Below are 26883 nucleotides of genomic sequence, written 5' to 3' on the forward strand. Positions count from 1 at the left end.
ACCAGCAAAGTAACCACTAATATTTATCCAAATTCACACATACTAAGCATCAAAGTTCTTTCTTGACCTTGTAAATAGTAGTTTAACAAAACAATTTAAGCTTTTTCTGGAACTTTAGACTGTAACACACACACTGGGCTTCATCAGCAGATGGCGTTTGCTCACTTGTCATGGAAAAATCTGCTGACCTGTTCACATATGTAACATGGGTTTGGAGAATGAATGTGAACCTGAACCTCAACTCCTTTTCCTTCCCTGTGAGTGGGACGAGGGTGAGTGCGTGGATAAGCAGAATGCAGAGGGCAATGTTACATCTGAACATGTGATTAACACTTCTGAAGTGAAGGTACTAGTCAAAAGGAAAATATCATCCCTCTTTCTCTTTTCTAAATTTACAGTTGTGCATAGAACGTCGGTCTATGCTGCTACTGGTCTACATGATCAAACAAATAGTAGAAGTCGTCAAACTAGGCAGGACAGGGCCTCAAGATTCCGACAGGGTAGTCTTTATGTTGAAACATAGTGTAGCATCTCAGATGATGCACTGGTTGCCTTTTACGACACACTACACGCAATAAAAAGTAGCATCTTGGCGTTGATACTTGAGTCATGGAACAAATGTCTTCATATAAAGTAATGAATTGTACGCCAACACAGACAAGAAATCTGAAAAAGTTATGAATTAACTGTGCTACTGAGCTCTCCATGACAACCAAACTAAATTGATCTATTCAGCTGATAAGGTAAGATACACTTTATTGCCCCTGAGGGGAAATTGGATTTTGACAATACTGCCACACACAGCTGCAATCAACTTAAATACAATACGCAACTGACAAAACAGGACAGTAGTACACCACAGATAAAATTAAAAAATTAAAAAGTTATGTAATGCCCTGTGAGTTGAAAGATACAGATAAATACACACACATATTAAAAATGACAATTTAAATCCTAAAACCATAATTCATAGAACACGATTCGACATTGAGGCGAGGTCAGATAACAATACCCAAGTTATGTTGTATTACACTTATTTTTGTCAGGAATCCGCCAGACTCATAATGTAGAGGAACAAATGCCTACATAGCTAGGAATTGTGACTGTTGGTTGTTGAGTAGGGTTATAGAAGTTGGGAGAAAGAGAGCTTAAACCAGGTCTTTTAACATTGGCTGGCTCTGTAATGTCTCCATAAAGGTAATAATTCATATTCAGAATATAGAGGTTGTGAAGGGGTCCTTCAGAATTCTGTGTGCATGTCTGAAATCATTTCTCTCATAGATAGTGTGAAGGGACGGGGACTCTATCTTCCCTATCACTTTCATTGACGTTTTCACCATGTTGTCAATTCTACATTTTAACTGGACTGTAAGGGTATCACACCATGATGCCATACCAGATCTAATGATGCCTTCCAGCAAAGCATTGTAGAATGTTAACGTGAAGTCTCTGAGCCAGCCCAATTTATTGTACACCTGGAAGGAGGTTATGTAATCAGCGATGTCTGTTTGTTGGTTTGTCTTTTTATTTGTCAGCAGGATTACGTAAAAAGTACTGGACCAATTTGCATCGAACTTGGTGGAGGGGTGGGGCATGGGCCAGGGAAGGAGCCATTAAATTTTGGATAAAAAAAGACAGTGAGAATCCAGTTAAAAGGGGCAGATTTTGTTCCTAAAAGCCAGCTTCTTTTTATTAATACAGACTTTAACCTGTATATGTGGGTTATTGTAGGGGAAGTGCAAAATGTCTTTTTTAGTGACTGCATTGTCCATACAAAGGTTAATGTAATCTGTTATCGTATCTTTTGCCTCATCAAGCACCAAGTTATGAAAATGCTCTAGTCAGTTCTGAGGAAACAACCTCTCATTGTTTCCACAGTGTCAAAAGTCCACTGCACTACAGTCCCGTGTTGGGGCTTGCTTGACTTGAGCAGAGTTCTGTATGTGAGCATGAGATGAACAGTCGAGTGATCTGAGTTGGAAGGGGGAGGAAGAGCCTTAGCTTTGTAAGCACTTTTCATGTTGCTAATGCATTTATCCAAAACTCAGCCGTTTCTTGTTCCAAATTTAACATAATGGGTGAATTGTGGGTAGTGCTAGCTCAAGTCTACAGTGATTAAAATCACCAAGAATGAAACTGGGGACCCCAGGAGTGCACTGAACTTGGGTGTGCGCAATCTGCTCGCCAATTTGCAGCTCTTTAACATTTACACATTTGACAGATGCTTTTATCCAAAGCCAATTACAAGTGAGGAAACTCAAGGTTCAGATTCTTCCCAAAGGACACTTCGACCAGGGAACCGGAAACCCTGCGATCAGTGGAAAAACTGCTCTATCACCTGAGCCACAGCCGCTCCTGTCGCATTTTCACTTGGAGGAATATACACAGCACAGATGATAATGTTCCCAAACTCTCTAGGGAGGTAAAATGGTCTCATGGGGAGACAGAGTAATTCAAAGTCACGGTTGCATGTACAGTAGTTGCTCTAATCGTGTATTGTTTACACCAGTTATTACTCACATAGAAACATATGCCCCCTCCTCTGTTCTTACCCGGAGAGTATTTCCTGTCCGCCCATAAACAGGAGAAGCTACAGAAAAAGCTAGTGGACGTGAGTTAGAAATGTTTTTTTCAAACTACTCAAGTACTTTTACTGAACTTCTTCTGCATTTCCATTTTATTCTACACCACTACATTTCACACGGAAATACTGTACCTTTTTAATACACTACATTTATGGGACAAACAAGGTCAATCTACAACCCAACTTTGGATAATAACTAAAAGAATGAGATTTCAGATGCATGCAAGCAAAATTCATTTTAATGAGAAAAATGGAATCCAATTCTAACCTTGGGGTCAAGACCTGACTGATATGCATATGCAGGTGCACGAAATTTACTAAAGTAGAAACTAAGTTTTTAATAAGTATATATTGCATTTATTTAAATGGATTTCACTTGAAAAAATAGAAAAAAAAACATAGAAAACATAAAAATGTGTTAAATGCTAAATTGCTTGAATTATGTTTCACGACCCTAAAATTTCACAAAACTAGATTTACACAACACTGCACGTTGATGCAGCCTGGCATTCAGCACAGTCGTAGACGTAGAAAAGGATGCCAGCCTCAGCTGGCAGACCTGTCATGTGATTAAATACAGCAAAGAGATTTGGTTTCGAGCAAGAAAGGATAACCCAAAGGTGACACTGTGCTTTAAATGTATACTTCCCTTTGCAAGCATGCACTTTTGTGAAACTGACCTATGCTAGATGTTGACAAGTGAGATAAGATGCTTATTCTGTGTCGTAAGTAAAAATTACTGATGTCAATGCACTGTACAACACTGTGCAAAGGTTTTAGGCACTTCAGATGTTTAGATTCTTATCCATCATGCAATCCCATCACAGAAGAATCTGATCGGCCCAAAATTCATTCTGAAGCATGACAACTACCTCAAACATACTGCCAGAGTCATAAAGGACTATCTTCAGAGACAAGGAGAACGTTCTGCAACAGATGGTCTGGTCGCCACAGACCCCTGATCTCAACATCATGGAGTCAGTGTGGGATCAAATGAAGAGACAGAAGACACTGAGACAGAAGAACTGTGGCAAGTTCTTTCCTACCTGCCAATTACCTTGAAAAGCTGTGCAAAAGTGTGCTGAGGAGAACTTTTACTATTGTATTGGAAAAGGATGATCACACCAAATATTGATTTGATTTTGGTTTTTTTGGTTTTGTTTAATACACTTTGTATGAAGTTTAGTGATTAATAAAAAATATTCATGGCATTCTTTTTGAATGCATCCTCACTTTATTTTTAGTGTCAAAGCAAGATAAGGTTGGGAACTACGTGTACCGAAATAGGGTAAGGAACTCCGACAACCTTGAAGAGCTCGGCGTTGAGGTGGTATCAGGTATCAGGCATCAGATTAGGATACCTGCTGGATCCCTTCCTTTGAGGGTAGTCCAGGCACATGCAACTATAAGTATATCCAGGAGAAGAACCACAACCCAGATATAGAGTGTGGCAGAAAATGGACGGAGCGCTAGAGTTACCAGTTTTACATTGTAGAATTTATAATTTTGTTGCAGTAAGAAATCTGAATACGTCTTCCACCACAGATGAAGCCATGAAAACATATATTATGCTAGGACAGAACAGTGGCTGACCCAGGCAGATGTTTTTACTAAACTTTTGTCTCAAACAAGTCTAACAGGTTTTTGATAAATGTAAGATATTATGTGTGTGTGTGTGTGTGTGTGTGTGTGTGTGTGTGTGTGTGTGTGTGTGTGTGTGTGTGTGTGTGTGTGCGTGTGCAGCACCTGATGAGTGTGTTGCTGCCAGAGCCCTCAGGACTGTAATATAGCACATTCTCCAGTGACAGAGAGAAGGACAGGCCCTGTGTGTCTGAGATGTAGAGGTTTGTGACGTTGTTTAGGTGGTTCACACACACAAACACTTGGTCCTCAGATGCATCTGCTATGTAGTACTCCTGTTGGGAAGAGGGAGGGAGAGAGGGGGGCATATTTAGGTCACTGACTTACCGTCTGATTAGACTGAGGACATAACACATGACTAGACACAATGTGAATAGACTGGATATCACAGTGCAAACAAGAACTAGTACACTGTGTAGGGTAGTGTGGGTGGTTCTTCCACCAAAATACAGATGCCAGTTGTGTCTTAACTCTACAGGCGTTCTTGACTTTTTGTGTGGTTGAATACAGTAAATGCAACTAGATTTTTCTGCTGCTTTCAACTACACCACAGGTTTCTTCAACAAAGAGCGATGATCAAAGATAAAATAAATTTCATTTTCGTTTTTACTCTCAGTTATCTCAAATATCAGTTCATGTGTTAGGTTGAGTAGGAGGCTCATATCTTTAGGCTCACATCATTTTTTTTTTCTTTCTTTCTTTTTGGCTGGCTAGTAGTCGGTGGGGGTTATATATTAACTCAGAGGTCAGGTGTATTAAGTGGTCATGCGTAGCAGCATCCAATATCGATTTGGTTGACCTGTTTTGGACTGAGAGAGACCCTGAACCTGTCTACTTGTCTTTTGCTGCTGTATGGACACATTTCAAAAAAGGTACTGAGGCTTGATACCCAGCCGGATTTCAAAATCTGATGTTTTCATGAATTCTTTATTTCTGAATCATTATTCAACATGTAGAAAGTAGACTCACTGTGATTGGATGGCGAGTCATAAATTGGGCAGCTTTCATCGGCTGGCGGTTGTAGGAAACCCAGAGCTGAACAGATGAAGGTTCATGGCTGCCAAACAGTTTCTGGAGAGGCAAAGCAAACAGAGACTGCAGAGTTAATTCAACTACTCATAATTTATGTCAAACCATTAAACATGTTAGAGGCAGCTGTTCAGTAACATGCTGTGAATTTTTGTTTGTCATCAGCTCCAACTTGGAATCAACATGCAGGCTTCATCTGTCACCCAAGAAACATTTAATGAGTTAGCACAATTCTTGATAATAAAAATCCCCCAAAACAAATGTGAAGTGATTTTATTCAAGTATGTAATTATATTTTGATCATTTCTGGAAGACACCAAAAGGTTGATCAACCAGAAAGGGTCTTGTGACTCTCCAGAAGTCCTGTCTCTTTTATAGACACTACTTCCACTTGTATATTTAAGCTGGACATTCCTGTCCACACAGCAGTGAGGTTGTGGATAAGGAGGAGAGATTTTTGTTATCTGAACTGTCCTGATGATGTTTTTCTGTCTTAATATCCCAGTAGAATAGCGTTCAACAGTTGAGTCAGAGAGAATGAAAATGCAGAGACTTGAAAAGGCTCCCAGTGAGGTACAGAAATGTGTGTGTGTGTGTTTGTGTGTGTGAGAAAGTGAGAGAAAGAGAGAGAGCAAGACAGACAGAGAGAGACAGAAACTCCAACAGCACGTCTCATTGTCATTGCAAATACATTAGGAAACTGGCAGCTGGAAGGAGCAGAGCTCTGATCTTTCATGAATTACAAGCATGCAGAACAGACAGAGTGGAGGACTTGAGCATATCTCATTTCTGTGTGTTCGTGTGTTCGTGTGTGTGTGTGTGTGTGTGTGTGTGTGTGTGTGTGTGTGTGTGTGTGTGTGTGTGTGTGTGTGTGTGTGAGAATGCCTGAGAGAGTGTGTGAGAGGGGGAGAAACAGAGCAGATCTTCTGATCACAGTCCTGGGGATATACTCCAGATTTTTGGATAACTGACTCAGAGTCCTTTGAAAGTGAGCTACCCAACATACAAATGCGCAGTGATGAGAATATGATGCACATATCGCTGCGGAGTGATACACACACTACATAATGTGATGTTGTGCCATTTCTAAGTAATGCGTGGTTCTAAGCACTTAAGCTAACGTAAAAAAGCAAATGTCAAACTTCTACATCAAATGTTTACAATTTCTTAAAAACTATTCAATCTAGTTTTTAAACTGCAGAAAAGAACCATTTAAAAAAAAAAAAAAAAAAGGTAATTTAGTGAGCCTTCAACATGTACTTTTTTTCATATAAGAGAGAAATCTAACATAGGAATATCACAGAATTTACCATACAAACAGAGGCCATCTAATATCAAGAGTGTATCAAGGAAATTTAAAAAGGTCATTTGTACTACGTGAAATAATCTCATATGTTCTCAGATGTCAGTACTCAATATAAACAAATGATTAGGACAAAAAGTTTCTGGCATATTTCCTTCAAGAATGCACGTGAATCAAGTGAAGGTTGGATTCTTATTCTCGGTTTCATCACCAGATCAGAAGCCACATTCTTAAATAATTTGGATGATCTCTAGCTTCACTGTGAAGAATCTCAAGTGACAAATAAAAAACTAAATAGTGTTTCTGACCCATTTCAAGTGTTTGTGTGTGTTTCCTCAAAAAACAGTAGATGAATGATGGCTGATACTATTTTTCCTTCTGAGCCTCTATCATACACAAAGAACAAATGTAGTTCAGAGGAGTGTGCAGTTCACTGACATCGTGTTACATGATTTCTGGGTCATGCAAGGTCAAATTTTGGAAAAACTTGTATGTATCCTTGTATGTCTATGACTATAAAATATGTTAAAACCTACCTGCCCTTTTGTCCCAGATGATGAGCCAAATGTAAATATCATTTTATCTCCACTTTTTCTTCTAATCTATAGTTATATTAAGAAAAGAAAGGTGTCTGCTTTCTTCTCTGTGAAATAAACCCTAAGCCCTTAGGCTGCACTCTACTTCTATTTACATTGTCTTCACAGTTAACCTACTCTTCCACTCTTTTCATTTCTGTCTCATTCCTCGCTCTCCCAGCTGTAAATTTATTTTGCGATTGGGCTCAGTTCAAACTTACAGAAAGCTGAGCAGCTTCATTATTTTACTTTGAATTACTTTGGACCACCCTGTTCGAGCCTGTAACAGCTACACCCTCTAGAGACACGGATAAAAAAAGACAGTGAGAATCACGAGGAAGAGAGACAGAGAAAGCGAGGGAGGCAGAAACAGGCCATCAAGGAGCTAAACAGAGAAAGATCAGGAGAGAGGAGTGAGCGGCCAGCTTTAGAAAGCTATAAATCTGGTTTTGAGCATAGTTGCACATCCACTATTCTCTTTGTCTGAGATATTAGAATCGGATAAATGTACTAGTTAGAGGAACATAAAAGGTCAATTCTAGACATCTTTTAATAATCACATATCAGCCATTCAGTGCCAGTGTCTCTGAGAGATGGGGTTCAGGTTTTATAGCATTTTATCAAATCTGCATCTGGCACTGAATCACTTTATCAAATTTAAATCCTTTATTGAATCTAATTTGATTTGAGCTTTTAACACTTGCAAGTGACTTAATATTCAGTTTTTAATCACCCTTTCGATGGCAGAAAAGGCAGAAACACTACAGTTTTTGGTGTATTCTAATTAATGTGCACAACCTGTAGACAGCACCTGAAATTGACACGAACTGCATAAAATATGAAATTAAATGTATAATTAAAAGATATAAGCCTAATAGGGGTAATATGAAATTTTGAAAAACTTGCTTTTTCGTTTTCTTGCCAAGTGTTAGACGAGAAGATCAATACTGCTCTCATATTTGTCTGTTAAATACTGAGCTACAACCAGGAGATGGCAAGGTTAGCTTAGCATAAAAACTGGAAGCAGGATGAAACTGCTAGCCTGGCTCTGTCTGAAGCTAAAAGAAATCTGCCTTCCAGCATCTACTGAATTAGTGACCTCTGGAGGCTGTGTTAGAAGGATTTGTTCACTTTTGGACAGAGCTAAGATAGTGCAAAGGCTGGAAGCAGGGACAACAGCTAAGTTAAGCTAAGCTAACAGTCTCCTGGTTCTAGCTTCATATTAGGTGCTAAGACATGAGAGTGGCACCGGTCTTTTTGTCCACCTCTGGGGAAAAAAATATTGTTTTCTAAAACTGTTTCTTTTAAATAATGACATGCGTTTTACTGGGGAGATCCGCTAAAGATCAGAGCTTAATCAGCTAAATTGTTTCAGATTTCAGATGTTTTAACTGTACTGGACCAGCTACATTCATCCTGACAAGACCACAACACTGGGGAAACGCTGAAATTTAATTCTCCCAATTCTTGGAATTTTTGCTATAAACTGTACTATATAAAGTTACTGAAAGTCACAATATAAGATATCAGCAACTTCCATTCTAACATAGTTTGGCTGATTTTTTAAAAATCTTGTTTGACCCCTAAAGTTAGGCGTGTTCATTTGTGTGTGTGTGTGTATGTGTGCATCTTGGAAGGATTTGTGTCCATCCTTGAGTGCCTGAGCATCCAAAGTCTCCAGCTGAGCATTTCAGCCTTTTCAATTCAGTCGACTGATTTATCCAGTGTAGTGCCCAAATCAACTGTGTGGTGTGATGTGAAAGCAAAGCAGCAACTACACTGAGACAAATAGAAGGAATGGAGAGGGGGACAAATGGAGGTAAACCAAACACAGAAATGTATACACAGAATGACAGAGAGACTATGATTAGAAGGGTTCATACAGTTGAAAATAAAATATGAATAGGTATGTATTTTTCCATTTGAGATGTAGAAGAAGTTGTTGAACTCTGTTTTGTTATACTCCTTCAGTCTATATACAGTAACTCAGTCAAGGTTTTCAGGTCAGTTTATTTTGTGAGTAAAGAGGGAAAGTTAGACAGGAGAATGTCTATGTATTTTCACACGTAAGTGGCATGGTGATGATATATTTTTCCACTGAAACCACAGATTCCACTCCAGTGGCCACGGTAAGGGAGCTACAGTGTGTTCATAATCTCTCAAACTGATACTCTCTAAACTCTCAAATCCCTGAATGGTGACGTGGTTCTTGGGCCTGAGATCAACTCAGTGCTAGCTCTGTCAAAATTGGCCAAAAATGACATTCGATTATTCTTTCTTAAAAAATTAGCATTAGCAAAATTAGCTTTTTAGATCGCTCGGTGCAAATCACTTTCTCTGTTGCCCAGTTGGGTTGTGAACTCTCTACCAAGATTACCACATGGTTGTTGTTGAATTTTTCACCTGTTTGAGCTTGACTCTCTCTTTATTTTCCAATCAGTGAGACTGACATAGTCTGACTCATGTCCGTCATGCAGTACATTCAGTGCAGTGGCCCAGGCCCACTTGAGAAGTCGCGAGGCATACAGCCGCTTTATTTTTCACAATGATATATTAATTTTCACAATTTTCACCTTTTTTTTTTTTTTAAACAATTTCATTATTTAATTGAATTTACAGTTTTGTTGACAGCCCTACTCAGAGCAGGTGGCAAACAACACAATTACAATAACTTGGAATGGAATATAGAAAATGTCAAGCTCCAATTGTCTATATCACACAATCCTGGCATTCAGTCAAAATCCAAATGCAGCCATATTGGCAGGAAAAGCGGCACTATGGCTACTGCTGAGCTATTGACTGCTAGCAGCAAGTCTTTTTGCCTGCTGCAATTATACAAAGTGAACATAGTGGATACCTGTTGTGTGCCGGGATGCTGGAACATCCCGGCACACAACTCGGTAAGTAAAAGGGAGAAAATTTTAACAGATTCCTGAAGTGCCTGAAAGATGACATAAACTGATTACTGCCATAATAACCGAACAAAAGAAAAACTGAGAGATGGGACAAGCAATGGAATCTGGTTGCTGGGTTCACAAGTGAAGTGACCAATTCCTATCCAGTAAAGCATATAAGGCTTCCTAACCTTAATGTCTTTGTTATTTAAGAGGTTTTTATAGCGGTTTCTGATCATTTAATTCATCCAAAAGGCAAGTTTGAGCTAGGCCTGGATTTTCCAGGGCTAACAAAGGCTAAGCTAAAAGAAGCCTGTTGCCAACTAAAAAGTTGCAGGACATTTTAATCGGTGGTATCAACGTAGAAAAAAATATGGAATAACAAATTGCTTATATTGCCAGTCACATTAGAGTTACAACTTACATTTGCACAAAGTTTTTGTACAGACTGTATTTGATTATAGCTGTAAAGCGAGGAAGACAGCAATATTTGATAGTGTCTATCATTGAGATTCATTTAGCTAAGAGTCAGACTTGGATCCCACTATATCCAATAAACCTCTAAATGCATGTGCATTTACTTATTTTTTAGGGAAAAAGAGTGATAGCCCAGTCAACCGACTATGTCCCACCCATCTTCAAACATGTACCATCCCCAAAGAGGAGAAGAAGAAGAATGCAGTTAGAGGTATTCGACAGAAGAGCAAACTCAGAGAAGTTATTAGCTGCAGGAGTAATCCTTCCAACAGAATCTCATTAGGACAGTAGCAAGCATCCTACTGCAAACCAAATTTTCATAGCAGAAGCTCCTGTAATACATTAAACCTCCTGAGTTGGAATGCCAAGCTTTGAGGGCTGAAAATATGTTGTTTAAAGAAACTAGAATTACCGCCTCGCAGTTGTTTAAAAATCCAATAGGTTTCCCTTTGCAGCAAGTAATGAACCCATTCACTTGCCCTTCCTAAAAGACAAACACAGTCTGTCACAACTGTAAATAGGATCCAGTGCCGCCCTCACATTAAAAGGGAAGAGTCATCTGAATAACTACTAGGTAAAAGAATACTAGAATTACCACCTCACGGTTGTATGCCTCCGCCAACCGGTCAAACTGCAGTTTGCATCCATGTCTGTCCAGACTCATACAGTCCTGGTTGAAATTATTGGGAACCCTGAATTTTAACCACAGAATTTAGAATATCTTCTGAAATAAATGCAAATGAACCAATTTTGTACATTTAAAATGTTTTAATAAAATGTCCAAGGTTACTGAACAAAAGGAAATACAAAAACAAAACTTGCTAATGAAATAATACGAACACAAAATGTACCCTAAACACAATTATTGGCACCCTTGAATAATGGTTGCACAACGTTTTGCAACAATGACAGCCTCTAAACATTCCTTTTAGCCATCAAGAAGCTTCTTGCCCCTCTCTGCTGGTAGCCTCTGCCACTTTTCCATTGCTATGTGTTCAAGCTCCTTTAAGTTTGCAGGAACCCCTTTTGCAATGGCAGTTTTCAGCTCTCTCCAAAGGTTTCCAATGGGATTTAGGTCAGGACTCATTGCTGGCTAGTTTAAAACAGTCAATCTTGTCCTTTTCAACCATTCTTTTGTGCTGCTGGATGTTTGCTTTGGGTCATTGTCCTGCTGAAAGACCCAAGATCTTTGCATGAAACCTAATTTTCAGACACTGGATAACACATTTTGCTCTAAATTGCCTTGGTAATATTCTGATTTCATCCTCCCTTGGATACATTCAATGCCTCCGGTACTAGAGGCAGCAAAGCAGCCCCACGGCATGATAGAACCTCCACCATGTTTTACTACAGGTAGGGTGTTTTTTAACTTTTTCGTCGCCTATAAACAAACTGATGCACTGCATTCCCAAACAGCTTTACTTTGATTTCCATAGAACATTCTCCCAGAAAGACTGTGGCTGATCAATGAAAGTTTTTGCAAACATTAATCTTGCCTTTTTGTGCCTGTCAATAGGACAATAGTTGTCCTCCTTGGTCTTCACCCATAGAGCCTTGCTTGGTTTAGCCTACGGCATATAGTAAGGGCTGAAACCACCGCTCCAGATTGCTCCAGGTCAGCCTGAAGCTATTTAAATGTCTTGCGTGTTGTTTTTTCCACAGTTCACATTAACCCTCACAGACCATCTGGCCATCTGGCCCTCAAGTATAGGAACACATCACTAGGGCTCTAGTCTCTCAGTCGACTGGTCGGTCCAACTTCCCAAAGGTTTTCCACATCATTCCGCTTTCCAGTTCACTACACTGGCTCCCTGTTGCTGTTCTCTGATATTTCTTCTGACTGGTGGTATTTTGCTGCGATTCAGACCTATACATTAAAGAATTTGAACTGGTCATTTGAAAAAAAATTTTTTTTTTTTGTGTTATGGGCAATTCTCGATTTTAATTGATTTTTTTATGTCTACATGAGCTGAAGACAAAACATGATTCAAAAATACTTCTCTTTATTAAAACTACACAATAACACATACGCATATATCAACAAACAATGAAAACAACAATAATCTGTCTTGTCTTACGTGGTGACAATGGAAAATGATACAGGTAAAGTTTGCTGCTTTTTAGCTGCATTTTTGGAATTGGGATGGGAGCTAGCATCAGAATATCCAGGAGACATACATTGCTCCCATTCCATTGCATGCTTTTGTTTCAGGCGCGGGAACAGGTTTTCTGTGCTGCTACTTTTAGTTATAATAGAGGAGTGTTTCCTACAGGTTGAAAATTTACTTGAGGTGTTGGGTGGTGTGGTGTGTGACTGATGTGCATGCAGAGACTCATGCAGTTTAGAGGGGGAGACTCTAACCCAGGTTATTTTCTGAAGCTACAATTTACAGATTCCCCTAAACGCCTCACACGCACGTTATCAGTAAATGCTAGCTAGGCGGCTGCTCACAGAGAAGCCTCTAGTCCCTCATAGTTACTCCAGCGCACACAACTGTGACAGGTGTTTTGCCAGGTATTAATAGTTTGAAAAGAGTGAAATAAGACATTCTAATGTAAGATTTACCTAAGATGAAAGTGAGTAATTGTATCTACCTGGGTGGTTCGGTCTGCCCAAGTAGACCCTATGTATGGGAAACGCTGCAGAGTTTTTACAAACTTTACATAGCACAGTGGTCTGTTCCACGTTGGACCTTGCAGAACCTAACCAATTCCATATCATTGAGGTTACATGACTACCATTCCTTGGTATTATTTCATCGTCTTCAGTGGCTGTGGCTGCCATTGCTCAAGCTTGTCTGCTGGCATAGCTCAGACATATAGGTGTCTCCAAGGAAACGGCGACAGCCTACATTACTGTTGTAACTACAGCGAACTGCTGGTGCTGGCATTTGAGTGACAGCAGAAGAAGCACTAAACTCAAAGCGATTTAGGTATTTCGCACATTGTTCAAAACCACAAACTTGAATTAATCAAATTAATTTGATATATCACCCAGCCCAGCTGATAACCTTCTTATAGTACAATTAGTACAATATAGTACAATTCCCATGGTCAAGCCCTACAATCTGATACAGCCATTGCAAAGTGCCAGTTGTTCAAACATAAATAAAGCCAATTTCTCGCCCTTGCTACAGTATTTGGTGTTTGTGCTGAATCACACAGTTTTTTTCCAGGATTTACATAAACCTCTCTACACTAAGACTCAAGTACATCCTTAATATTTCCTTGTAAACCACAAAGCCACAGAGACAAAGCTCAACTCCCACACAAGTAAACAGCAACAAGGTGACATTTGTTAATGACTGGCCAGGAGGAAGAGGGCGTGTCCACTGGTTCCTCTCTTTATTTAACACTGACATTTATTATAATGAAAGGTACCTGCACTGACACTGAAACAACCTTGAAATGTCAAAAACCAAACCTCTGAAGCAAAGTGCCTTCCGCTTGTTTCACCCAACTCCTCTAGGCTGAATAACCCATCAGACCTTTAGCTAAGTACTTCACCGTTTTGGCAATGAGGCTCCCTATCCACTCTATCCCAGCCTATATCTTCATTTGTTATATATTCATGACCCACTGGCCCAGTGCACCTCAGATAATGCTGTTATTCAGATGGGCTTGTAATACAGTGTAACACCAACATGTCTTATTTTTAAATATATGAAATTTCTCTCAGGTGCTTATGAAAATGGTTTTATATTAAGTATTTCTCTTTTTTCATTTTTATTTTCAAGTTGGATAAAAAACACAAATGGATGAAAACAGCCCCTTCCGTGCACTGCATCAAAACACCAAACCAGTCTATTATGAGTGGGCGCAGTTAAGATATTTTTCTCCCTCTTCTGGTCTGATAAATGGTTATAAATTTAAGACAAAATGGTTAGGAGATAATGTGTCTTACTACACCGCTCATTGGGTTTTCTCCTCTACCCTGTCTAACTAACACAGTGAATGAGACTGTTTTTTGGCTCTGCTCTCAGGTTGTATCTCAAATTTGAGGCTGAACACTTAATGTCTGTCCAAAGAACTACAATTAGATTCGAGACAGATATTACTCATACAGGGACATCATGAGTTTTAAGGAGTCTTCTATCACCTAATGCTAAGCTAGAAATGTGCATGCGGCAACCTGCACACTTCATCTCCAGTCTCTGATATTTCTGTACCTCTCAAGGGTGAAAGTTTTGGGATCAGACATGGGAAGACTGATTAAGTCAGGGTTTCTTCAATCAAGTAGAAATAAAAAACTAAACTATGTGGATGCTATTTCATGCATTTATACATAGTTATATCACAGTGGCAAGTAACACATTATGGTGAAATTGGTTGTGTTTACCACTATAATGGTAAATTTGCTATTACTGCACTAAAGCTGCTCTAATCAATATTTTTTATATTAACAATAAATTAAATTGCTATTTCGTATAATCGGAAAGGTTTGCTCATTAAGATGAACCCACTGAGAAGTATTACCAACACTGCAGTTCCCTTCAGCTCTACAGAGCTATTTTAGCATTGTACAGCTCTTTGTTTTGTTTTATGAACCACAACTGCTCTATATACCAATCAGCCACGACATTAAAACCGGTAGCTGGTTTTAATGTTGAGGCTGATTGGTGTATTGTTTTAATACAGTCATAGCAGCATCATTCCACCCAGGAGCAGGTAGAAGTGTTCAATTATAAAGCTCTCATAAACCCACTGAACACTACCTGCCAAGCACTAAACAGCAGACAGACAAAGTTAGCAGATAGCTGGAGCACATAGTGGAGCATTTAGCAGCTGAAAATCCAGATATTTTCCTCAGGAGTTTTTGGTGACCAAAACAGAGCTAAAAGGAGAGTGAATATTATTTGTCAGGAGACCAGAGACATGACTATAAATTAATGCTAATGTTGCTATGATCTACTGGACGTATAAATAGGCAACAGTTTGCAACATTTTCATCATATCAACTTAGTTGATATTATGTTGATGCTGTCTTTACACCTTGTTGTGCTGCCCCCTACTGGGCAAAAATCAATTTTACTGATGATGATAATGTATTTGCATATTTAAGAAAAGTAACACTGTCCTTTACTGACTGACTCCTGATCAATTTTAGTGTCTTTTTATGAGAATATTATAATTGGTGTCTGCAGATCTTCCTCTCAAGGTCTGTACAAGTTCAGCCAATAAGATGGCACCCTCTATGTGGCCTGAGAGGCAAAAACAAGAGAGGAAAAAGTTTGTAAAGCTTATTGTTTTAAGTGGGGGGACTTAGAGTGGGAAATGAATAATACCACTTCATTCTGAGCAGCAATACTGTCTGCAATACCGCAGCAATTCTTCAGAAGACATTCACTAAATTGAATTGTTCTATGGAGCTGCAAATAATAATAAGCTTCAGAAGCCGCTAGAATGTATGATGCAATTTGATCACTCCTCCAGTCTCCACTTCCTGTTTTTCTCTCTTTATCTGTCTGAGACCTTCTTTGCCGAGAATCCGAGATTTAAATGAGAAGGAATATAGGACTAACAGATAACTGGGAAGAGTAGGGATGGGCCTCATCAACATCCCCATTACATGTACTAAGGCAGATATCTTCCCCAGGTCTCATCGATGGGACCAGAGGCTGGGGTCCACATGTCTGATTACTACTCTATTCCTCGGGATCCCTATTGTTAGATAAAACTCTCCATTTCTGCCTCTGTAATTATCTTGAGCAGCTTGGCACTGCCAAAAGCCCTTGTGATACTCCATTATTCTAATCCTGTTAGAATCGGATTACGTTTGTCATCATTTTTCTGTCACTATTGCTCATGGATGTAGCTAGGTAGCTGGCTAGCTATGTTGCCAAAAGATGTAGCTCCTTTTAAACCTAGCAACAAAGCTGTTGGAAAAGTGTCTCTCCAACTCGTTGAAATAGTTGTCAATGGGTACAACACCTCAGCAATTCAATATCTGGAACCAGGCTGTTAGGCCGTAGCCTGTGTCTACGTTGAAGCGAGGTTTCCGCCGGCAGCTGACTGTGACCCATGAGCTGCAAAAGATCAAAACAATGATGTCGTGGTGCAATGCAGCAGTAAATGTTACCGTACTGTTCCTAGCTGCTCTAACATCAGTCAGAAACAGAAATAGGTTTAGCTACATTTCTCAAAACTTCACTAGAAACTGTTAAAGTTAGCTAATAGACAAAGCAATATTGCCCAGTATTTCTTCCTCCTCAACAGTGACTGAAAAGTGGGTGCTTACAGCTTTTATCATAGCAGAATTATCAGCCACCTTTGTCTACTTACTCTTGTGGTGGACTGTGTCTTCTGACATGACATTAAGAGTGATGACTGATTTTAATGTCTCTTCATCCTATTTTTCATCAAACTGAAATTCTCTGGCTTGCTCTCTCAAATCGTCTGAAATGGCTGATATTCTCTAAAAAGTTACCAAATTTTAATTAATTACTATGTTACATAAAACTGTACCCTACATGACATATGTCAATGAAAACTATATTATTATTTACATATTTAGCATTAAAAAAATCTCAGCTTTGATTTTTCTTTTCTTTTTTCACTTGCTTAACACGTTTAATGTAAAACAAGACCAAATATTTGTATTTACTGTACATGCTTGACATGATGACTGTGACAATGAAAGTTTTATCCAACTTACAAATTTCACTTCATGCCCGAAGGCTTACAAGTTCATTGCTTGTTGTTACAGTTGCTCTCTTGGTTATCATTGTTATAACAACACTCATATTAAGGAATGGTTTGTCCAGTGTAGTTTCATGCTTTGAAACTGTTAATCAAGCTCCATTAGGAAGGTAATCAAATTGTCATAAATCTCTTCAAAATAAACATGGGTCTGGTAAAGCCGAAATAGGGCTAAGCAGCTCTGAATTAAAGCTGTTTTGCCTAGTATTACTTACAATAAACCAAATATTGCCAGCCTTTGCCTTCTACCAGGAAATAATACTCTGTGCTCTCACATTAAAATGTGTTTGTGCACATTTTTAGATAGCTTGAGCAAATGCTTGTGCTAAATATGAACAGCAAAAACCATTTGTTTCAGTCTTACAGGACCATACAAATTTTTTGTTTTCTCACTTAGCAAAAGTTCTATTGCTTTGACACAACCTCTTGTTCAAAGTTACACTTTACGTTTTTGTATTTTTTTAGTTCGGAAAAATGCTAACATAGTATGCACCAGCAGTTAGTAGAAAAATGCTTTTAGTACACTACGGAGAAGAAGGAAAAAAAACCCAAATCAATCTAGAAAAGAAAAATATTTTTAGGTAATACATTTAAATTTCTTAAGCATTATTGCTGCCTTCCAAATCTTATTGGCCTGATAATGGTAACTATGACAGTTTCAGTTCACTATGTTTTTCCATGTTGATTAAAACAACTACAGGGCAGTACCACTCAGGAGAGAGGCACATACTGTATACTAACACTCATCAGTTCCATCTCTGTGAACTTCTAAGTCAACATTAAACAGTCTCGAGCTTATCGGGATATCAGTAATGTTTACTGTTTCTCCTCTGAATTCCTTCATGACAGGAAGCACTGATGAATTGTTCTAGAAAAGACCATGTCAGAGAAAAGACTAGAGAAAGAAATGTGTTGGCAGTATTACTTTACCGTCTTGTCCTTAGTGCCTCGCTGTCATTCTAAGTCAGCAAGCCCCGGATCGGTCGGTATTAGGTCACAGACTAATTTGAGAAGGTTTTGTTCTCCAATCTACATACATTTTTGGATTTTAGAGCTACTATCTGTCTTGGCGACACTGTTACAATGAGTGCAAACTATGATCTGTATAAAGCGTAAAAGTTCATTCTTGACCTTGGAAATAGTTTGACAAAATAATCTGAATTTAATGTCCACTCAGTGCCTTTTTTGCAGCTTTCAGACAGACCTCTTGGACCTCATCACCTGTTATCACGTGATTGAAATTCCATATTTAGCTAGTGGTGACAACTGAGCTATTTTCATGTCATCTGCAACACTGACTTGACATTTTGAGGACATTTTTTTTTTTTTTACTTCAAGGTTATGAAGATGTTCTCACGAGACACAAGACTTGCATAGTCTGACCTGTCTCCCTAACCCCTTTTTGTGCTTTTTGTCATTTCATTGCCAATCCATTTTTATTTTTTATTTTTATTTTTTTTTTAAATCAAAGTGGCAATCTTGAAGATTTCAGTTCTGGTTAATTAAGTGACACCTGTAGTTACTGGTGGTAACAGCAAATGCGGGTTTTTTTTTTTATTAAAGAAGTCAGTAATTGGCCCTTTTCCGCCATTCTATGAGCAAGCATGATCTGATTTTATGATGCAAAAGCATGAGTCTGTGAACAGTAGGGCATAGTGGAAAGAGTTGGTTTCCTGCTGCTTTTCATCTAACAGCTCACTGTGGCTGCTCCTTCTTGCTCCTTTCCTCCCTGCATTTCAAAGTGATCCACTGTCCAAAAATGTCCAAAGTGACTGTTGTCTCCTTTTGTAGAAGCATTTTTGATCAATGATAGCGGTAAGTTCTAAGACACTGCATTTCCTGACTACTTCATAATTAAAGTCAATTTGTCTTTCCCCAGGTAAATGCCTCTAAAGTGAAGCTGCAGCAGTAGGAAATGTTCGGTTTGCATCTGGGAATGTCGCCACAGACACCCAGTTCATAATACTCTAAATGTATAAATATCGCAATACTTTCATCAGTGGGCCATAGGCTCAATCACCATTGTGTTCTCATCTGGCAATAGATAGTAACTGAAGACATTTATTTAAATAAAAATCTTTGAGACTGCCAATTTTAAAAAAAGGAATCCTTTTCTTTTTTTTTTCTATTTATACTATTCTACGCTTTTTATATAGTTGTAGCATACGTACAAAATGTGTGTCACATTTTGCATTTGATGCCTGACAAAGGTCCATGATCAAAATGTTGCATCTTTAATATACCAAGTGCCGACAGTAAACAGGATTTCAACCCTTTTTTTTTTCATGTGACAGCTGAAACCGCTGATGAAGACCATGACATGGGGTTGAAAGCTGCTGAAAAAGCTAGTATGTGGACTGAGGAAGGATCATTTGGTTCAACTATTATCTGATGGTTTTTCTCAAGCAGCGCGTAGTTTTGACGTTATCATCAATTAAAACTACAGTGGCATCATTTAGTGAAACTAACAGCTAAAACCTTTGCTGATACCAGTTCTAAGCAGCTTCCAAAACAGTAAGAAAATGTTCTTTCACTGTGCAACAATATCCTGTTGTGAAAGAGTTCTTTTTCAAGATGATGCACAACTTTACAATTTCCTGCATCTGACAGTCAGATAAAAACCCACTAGAGATGATGCACTTTCCTTTTACTGCGCGGCAGCCACATCTGAGTAAACCTGCATTTATTTATAACACATTTTGTGGTGATTGCTATGCAGTTGTGTACTAACACTAATAATGACAAACTTCCAGAAAGTCATGTCTGACAATTAATGCTGGAGATGTCAGACAACACTGATCTCTTTCACTCACGATCTCTTGGTCTCCTGTTTGGCTTCTGTTTGCTAATGTTGTAGTTTCACACACGCTGGCAGGACAAGTAGCTGCCCAGCACTGAATGTTCCAGAGGTCTCATTCTCAAAGTGATTGAGATACTGATGTGATGTGCTTCAAGTGTATCCGTTGCTAACAAGCTGGATGTGCGAGGCTGGGAAGCTAACTCTAGACTGTTTATTAACCGACACACTCATCCTTCTGTTGCAAACAGATCCAATCCTAGCTAACATTTATTGCAAAACGGCACAGACTAGCATTTCTCTCGCTAATGAACCATCTGTGGTTGAGCATACAGACACCAGTTTGCAATGCACATTTACCAGGTAACAGCCACAAGTTAGATAAGACAGATGGAATAATTGGATGCAGGAAGGTTTTAGTAACAGGATGTTTTAAGGTTTTAAGGGGGTCATTGTGTTTGGCTCAAAACCTGCTTTTCCAGCATCTTGCTTCACATTCTCAGCAGTAAACAAAACCACATTTGAGGCTCTTTGGGGTGATACTCTGTGTCTTATTAGACCACATTAGTAATTGGGAATTAGCTTACTCATTAGTTTCGACCACATTAGCCACAGGGAATTATTATACTGTTACATCTATAGTGCTTTACACTGCCTGCTTTTTGTGTACACTGTAAATTGCACCATATGCATCATGCATCTCTAACAGTTGACATTTACAGTTTAATATAAAGATAGATCACTTTCTTTTCTCAATGAATGTCACTGGCACACAGCAGAGCAGAAAGCAACAAAGCTGTAGTAAATGTATTCCTTCAGAGCATTGCGTATTTAGTGTAGTTTTCCACTGAGAATTATGATGTAGAGAAATATCAATCAGCTGAGGTATAGTTGAGTTGAACTGAAACGCGTGACTTGAGAGCATGTAAGCAGCATGCAAATGATCAATAAATCAAAGCAGTGATAGCTTATGCAATCCTTTGATTTCCTTTGTTGATTTGACGTACAGCTAGATGCACTGTCTTCATACGATAAGCCATCTGATATTAATTATGAGATCAGACAAATCCTTCACAGCTGACCTCTCCTTACAATCAACTTTTTCCAAAGACTACAGCTAAAGGCTGCCATCCACCCGCATCTCGTAGAGGAAAGCAAATCTGGCCAAGGCAGCTTGTGAAACAAGGGAGGAGGTGAGATCCAAACCATATTCTCCATCTGCTCTGCTGTCTGTTTGTCTGCTGCCTAAATGAGACTTCTACGACACAAACGCTGGCGACAAACATACAGTGCTTCACGTTAAAGCCAGCCAAATATTGATCTAACATCTGTTATACTTAGCGGGTTACTGTATGCTGAAGTGGGAAAGTGGCTAATCACTACATCGCTAAACTTTGCAGCAATACAATGTAGGTTTAAAAAAAACTGTATGCAAGTGCACAGTTGGAACAGCAGGAAACGGTTTAAGATGCTACATTACATTTCTGACTACTGGTTTTTGCTACAGTTTAAATAGACACTTTTAAGTGGGGAATGATATCTATCTAACAATGGGAAAACTGCAGACAAATCTGCAGAACTACCAGAGAAATCAGGGGTGACAAACAACGCATACTCTTTGTCTTTTTAATTTACTCCCACTCCTACAACCATTACTTTAGAGCGTTATTATTTTACAATTCAGTTTTGGTTTTTTTTATTTGCTTTTACTCAGAAACTCTGACAAGGATCAAGGCCCCACTTGAACAAGTTGGTTCCAACAATAACAGTGAATGCCTTTCAACCATGCCAGCTATTCTCATGGCAAATAACAGAGAAGTATTTAGTTTCAAAATCTAATAGGAGTAACAGGGTCTTAAAAATAATGTCATCAGCACACTTTAATATTCCACATTTAAATATGGTATGTCCAAATAGGCGAAGTTCAGCTTAGGGACACATTTGAAATGGGTATATGTATGTACAAACGAGTGTTGTGTACTTACATGCTTTAACAATGAATTCAGATGCACAATTTCTGTTCACGTATTTACCTTATAAGAGGAAATGGAATAATCATTTTGGACCATATTTTTTCAGCAGGAGCATAATTCGTGTTGCTAATTTAAGAATAACTTACATTTTCAGGTTTCCTGAGCAGTATGTTGGAAAAAAATACATTTAGGAAAATACACTCACTCACATGTCTGCACATTTATTATGGAGCTAGAGCTGTGGTGGGATTAGCCTATCTTAGCATAAAGACTGACATTGTATCTAATTTGTTAAATCTGTATACAAACATAAAGGTAAAAACAAAAAGTTGTGGTTTTAGGGGGAGTTACATGGCATAACAATTCACAGTTTAGCCGTCTGCCCTGCACCTCTGTGCAGTGTCTCTGGCAATAGCAAGGGTTGCCAGATACATGTTCAAACCCACTGTGACAACAAGACTCCGTAATGCTAACTACAGCTATAACACATGGCTGTCGTTCGCCAACAGGTAGTTCTAACACATAACTCGATCTAAAGTACAAATTGTTGTTTGTGTACTTTTTTAATTATTCTGCTTTTAAAAAGTGATGAAGGGATTACCTTTTTAACTTTGGAGGGCCCTGCTAGGTATTTCCCCCTGTTTCAAGTCTTTATGCTAAGCATAAGGCTAACCACATCCGGACTCCATTGAAGGCACAGACCATTAAAGTGGTGCTGGTCTTCATATCTCAGTCTCGGGCAGAAAGTAAATAAATGTCTTTCCCAAAATGTTAAGCCACTCCTTTAAGGTTTACAAACTAGGACTTTCGCTGTACAACATTTTAACCTGGGGTTGCGACTTATTATTTTTCATTATAAATTTATTTGCTAAATCTTAATCTAGAAAATGGGTTAGGGTAGTGCATACAGTATAAATATAATTACAAGTGTCCATCACTTCATACCTAATACGATTCGAATTTCCTATATTGTCGGATCAGCAGTCTAATGACCCATTTACAATGATACAAAACTGAGAAAATTTTACACATTTTAAGTGAAGGATCACCTGATTTATTTATCAAAACTGTCGTCAGTTTTTTGTTGTTTGACTCAAGCTATTAACCAGCTCATCATCACAGCACAATTTTACCCTGTAATAAAGGTCATCATCATTACTAGGTCAAATATTTTTATATGCGTGGAAACACTGCCAAAATGCGGGTTTGAGGGCAAAATATTCTCTTCGGCACAGACCCTACTACCTTTAATTAAAGTCAAATGAGTAAGGCAGTTAGGGTCTCAGTTGTGTCATATATATCAGATATAAAACTACTTTTTACTTCACATGTTTTTCATAACTTTTGCCTCTCTTACCCGTGTGGTGGTGGCGAACATGTACTTGTCTCGGATCTGGAAGCTGTCCACCTGCTCCAGGATCACTCTGTGGTTCTGTTCACTCTGGAAGAAGTCTGTGCTGCTGAGAACAGTGGAGACCCCCTGGGGCTCGTGTCTCTGGACCAGCACTGTGGTTGGGGAGTCATAGGGTTCCACACCCCTAGGATGACGGAGAAGAGAGCAGGAGGAAGGGACAAAGATGGGGCATTGGAAGGATTTTAGAGGGGTTGAAAAAGCAAGGGCAGGTGAAGGAGGGAGGACAAAGATCCAATTTGTTAGCCGGTTTTTCTTGAGATAACATACACAGAGTGTTTATGGATGCCAAAATATGACCATTTTTTGGTTTTCTTGCATATTTCTACTGAAATCCATTACTTCCTTCCAAACAGAGTATTTTTAGTTACTTAATGGAGTACCAGTAAACCTACATAAAAATTTCAACACTCCCTCCTCCATCCATGAAATCCAGTAAAACCTCCTTCTCAACCTCCAAGGGGGAATCCTGTCCTATATCCTGTCTTTATGGGCTTGCATTTAACATGCACTGTCTCATACTCAAAATGCTGTTGTGATGATATGATCACAAAATCCTGCTGTCTAAATTGATTCTAAGCAAACTGTATTTAAAAATTTAAAACTTACTTACGTTTGCCCGTATTCATTTTACGATTTTATACGCAATTTTGACCACATTCGTAACATTTATTAATTTAGATATTCAAAATCTACCTGATATTCCCAACACTCGTGAAGTGTAAAATGTAAAAATTCATCCAAACACCTTCATAAATTAGGCAGTGCCGGAGGCTTGGTGACGTTGTTGGTGACATACTGTCGCTAGTGAGCTAACAGTTGATACACTTGCAAGCTGGGAACACGTCAGTGTTAGTCACAATAGCTCTCTGACCTTACAAGTTGTCTTGGTTGCTGACAGGACAACAAGTTCACACAGGTTATTGAAAAGACATTCATAACCTCGACTCCTGTCTCACAGCTGTCTGAAAACTAGGGATGACGCAATCAGGTTTTGATCCCAATCCAAGTCGTTTAATATTGGATATCTCTGATACTTATATTTACCTAAATGTTGATTAAATATGTATCTGCCACACTGAAATAAAATGCGTGATAGAATTAACATTAATTTGCGACAGCTAATATGGGCTTCCACTGGAGATGTGTGTCTGTCACTCTAAGCAATGAAAACAAGGGTCGAATATGAGAAGCTATTAGCTACATGTTTTGCACACTGTCCTTTGCTAATGACAAAAGGAGAGATAAGAGATTTGTTACTGCTGGAGTGTACAGAATATGGCCAATCCGGGTGTCAAAACAAAGTCAATCACCAGTGCAAGCAAGTAATTTTTCACATTTACATCCTCTTTCACTTTCACTCCCATATTCTGTGAAATGCTCACACTTTTTCAGACTGACACCTTTGTGTCAGTCTGAAAAAAAAAGAATAGAATTCTGTCTTGGGAGGCGGCTATACTAGCTAAAATAACTGAATGTTTCTGGCCTTCACGGAGCCGTTTCAGAAGCTTTTCGCACTAACAAGGAATCCTTGTCATATTTTTGCTATAGAGATGGCCAAATTTCAAGATAATGAATTTCAGCACAAAATACAGACTATCTGCATGGTAAAACTGAAAATATCCGTCTATCTGTCAACCTCGAAAAGCAGTGTGGTCAAACTATTTATGACCAGGGTTGTTCAGAAACCATGGCACAGAGAATTGGCCAGAATGAATGAAGCAGGTTGACTGCTTCTTATCGTCTGCCCTCGAAATCAGCGTGTTTTCCTCTGGAGTCTCGAGAGAAACACAGAGAGAGCAGTGTCTCGGCTCAGCTCGGCCTCTGTGGCATTCTTTCAAAAGCCCCTGTTCAACTGATGGACACTGTCTGGGCTGAGAGCGCATGGAGGGCTATTCGCAGTCTGTCTCTGTCCCTTCCTTTGAATTAATCTGTGCCCCTTTTAACTACTTCCTAAACAGCCTTCCTCCACTGTTTTGGCAGTTTCTCATTATTCTGCCAGTCCTGTTTTTCATTCAACTAGGGCTTTCCTGAAATGGTTTTATAGGAAAAATACCACCCTCTGTTACACTGAACTGCTTTAATTTAATAAATTTGTTAATCTTTCCATTTTTGACTTCTCATATACTGTGACACAAAAATATATTCTGAAACAAGGCATCATATCTGAGGTTAACAACAGTTTATGCCCCCAAATTTATTTATTTGTTGCCTCACTTGAGTGACAAGCTAACGTGCAAATCTAACATGACAAGCTAACATAACAAGCTAATGTGACAAGCTAACATTACAGTAAGTCAGTTGCACTTTAGTAAGCAAACATCAATACCTTTATCCGTGATTTTTCCATCTATGATAATCCAAAGTGCTTTCACACATTAGCCCTAAAATGGTTTGGTATCGTGATTATCCATTCAGCATGGTTTGCTAGTTTCCTCAATTTGGCATTAACAAAAAACAACAATAGCCTAGTTTACTTAAGGGCAATAAAGCAAACAATAGATCAGGGTAACCAGGCTCAATCTGTTGTGCAATACATTGTTGAGTGTGACTTTGAACAGCTCATTAGCAACTGACTTTTTTCCCCATGTTTGATAGGTAATTTGAATGTTGAATATAAAGAGACGATATTTAAGTTGGTCTTTTTTACTAAACAAAAGTCTGACTCTAAGCAATGAGAACAGAGAGCTGGGTTGGGGACCGACCCGGGTGGGGGAGTTTAAGATCAATCCTTATTTGTACTCTATATTCCCCACTGTAAGTATCTTTACATTCTGTCTACATTCATTCAATCATACAGAGCAGCATTTGTGCTGAGCACAAGGTTTGCAGTTTAACTGCTTTGTTAGAAAAGGAGAAAACTACTACTAGTAGTTTGTACAGGGAAACACAAGCAGCCAATCACAGTTCTTGTACTCCCCACGTGGTACTGATGCATTAGTAATATTTTGCGAAGGGGCACATCACCTACACCACAGCCTGCAGTGTAGCATTGGAGCCAATGCACATAGCCGCAATAACTGCCTTCAGTGCTTATCCATGAAAAGACATTTCACTTGCTTCCATTGCTCAGAAATCAAATTCCATTCAAGCTGCTTTCCTTTCAATTCAAAATTTTTTGTGAATATTTAGCATGTTCGAAGTTGTATTATTGGCATGGAGATATATGTTTGAGTCCACAATGTTTGCCCTAAATACATTGTTCCATGCATTCTTTTATAAGTACGAAGTGCTGTATATCAGATATAAACACTTATTCTCACAAAGAAAAAAAATTCTTCCTGTAGTTGGGTTCCACTGTATCAGAATTCTACTCGGTTGCCCTTCAATTCTCAGTATAGTGAACATGATCTAGGTGATGTCTGTAGGTGTGTGTGCGTGCATGCTTTATCTTGTTATCAGTGACAGAGCAAAAATTAATTTAGCTTCACCGAGGAGCAGCGGTGAGGGCGACCTACAGCCTCCATGCGATCTGTCTAAAGGCACTTCCATGTAGCACC

The 26883-nt window shown here is 38.8% G+C and overlaps 1 protein-coding gene across 3 annotated transcripts in view; it reads right to left on the bottom strand.

The window, feature by feature from the left end:
- sorl1 (sortilin-related receptor, L(DLR class) A repeats containing) overlaps window positions 1-26883 on the bottom strand; it is a 101616-nt gene that overhangs the window by 48000 nt on the left and 26733 nt on the right. For all 3 annotated transcript variants that reach the window (XM_040130649.1, XM_040130651.1, XM_040130650.1), the window contains exons 6-8: window positions 23330-23510; window positions 5195-5296; window positions 4331-4500 (exon numbers count right to left, since the gene is read on the bottom strand). In XM_040130649.1, the coding sequence (XP_039986583.1) occupies window positions 4331-4500; window positions 5195-5296; window positions 23330-23510 (453 nt within the window). The remainder of the gene's footprint in view (window positions 1-4330; window positions 4501-5194; window positions 5297-23329; window positions 23511-26883) is intronic.

This window comes from Xiphias gladius, chromosome 7, assembly GCF_016859285.1.
Source record: "Xiphias gladius isolate SHS-SW01 ecotype Sanya breed wild chromosome 7, ASM1685928v1, whole genome shotgun sequence".
Taxonomy (NCBI): Eukaryota; Metazoa; Chordata; class Actinopteri; order Istiophoriformes; family Xiphiidae; genus Xiphias; species Xiphias gladius.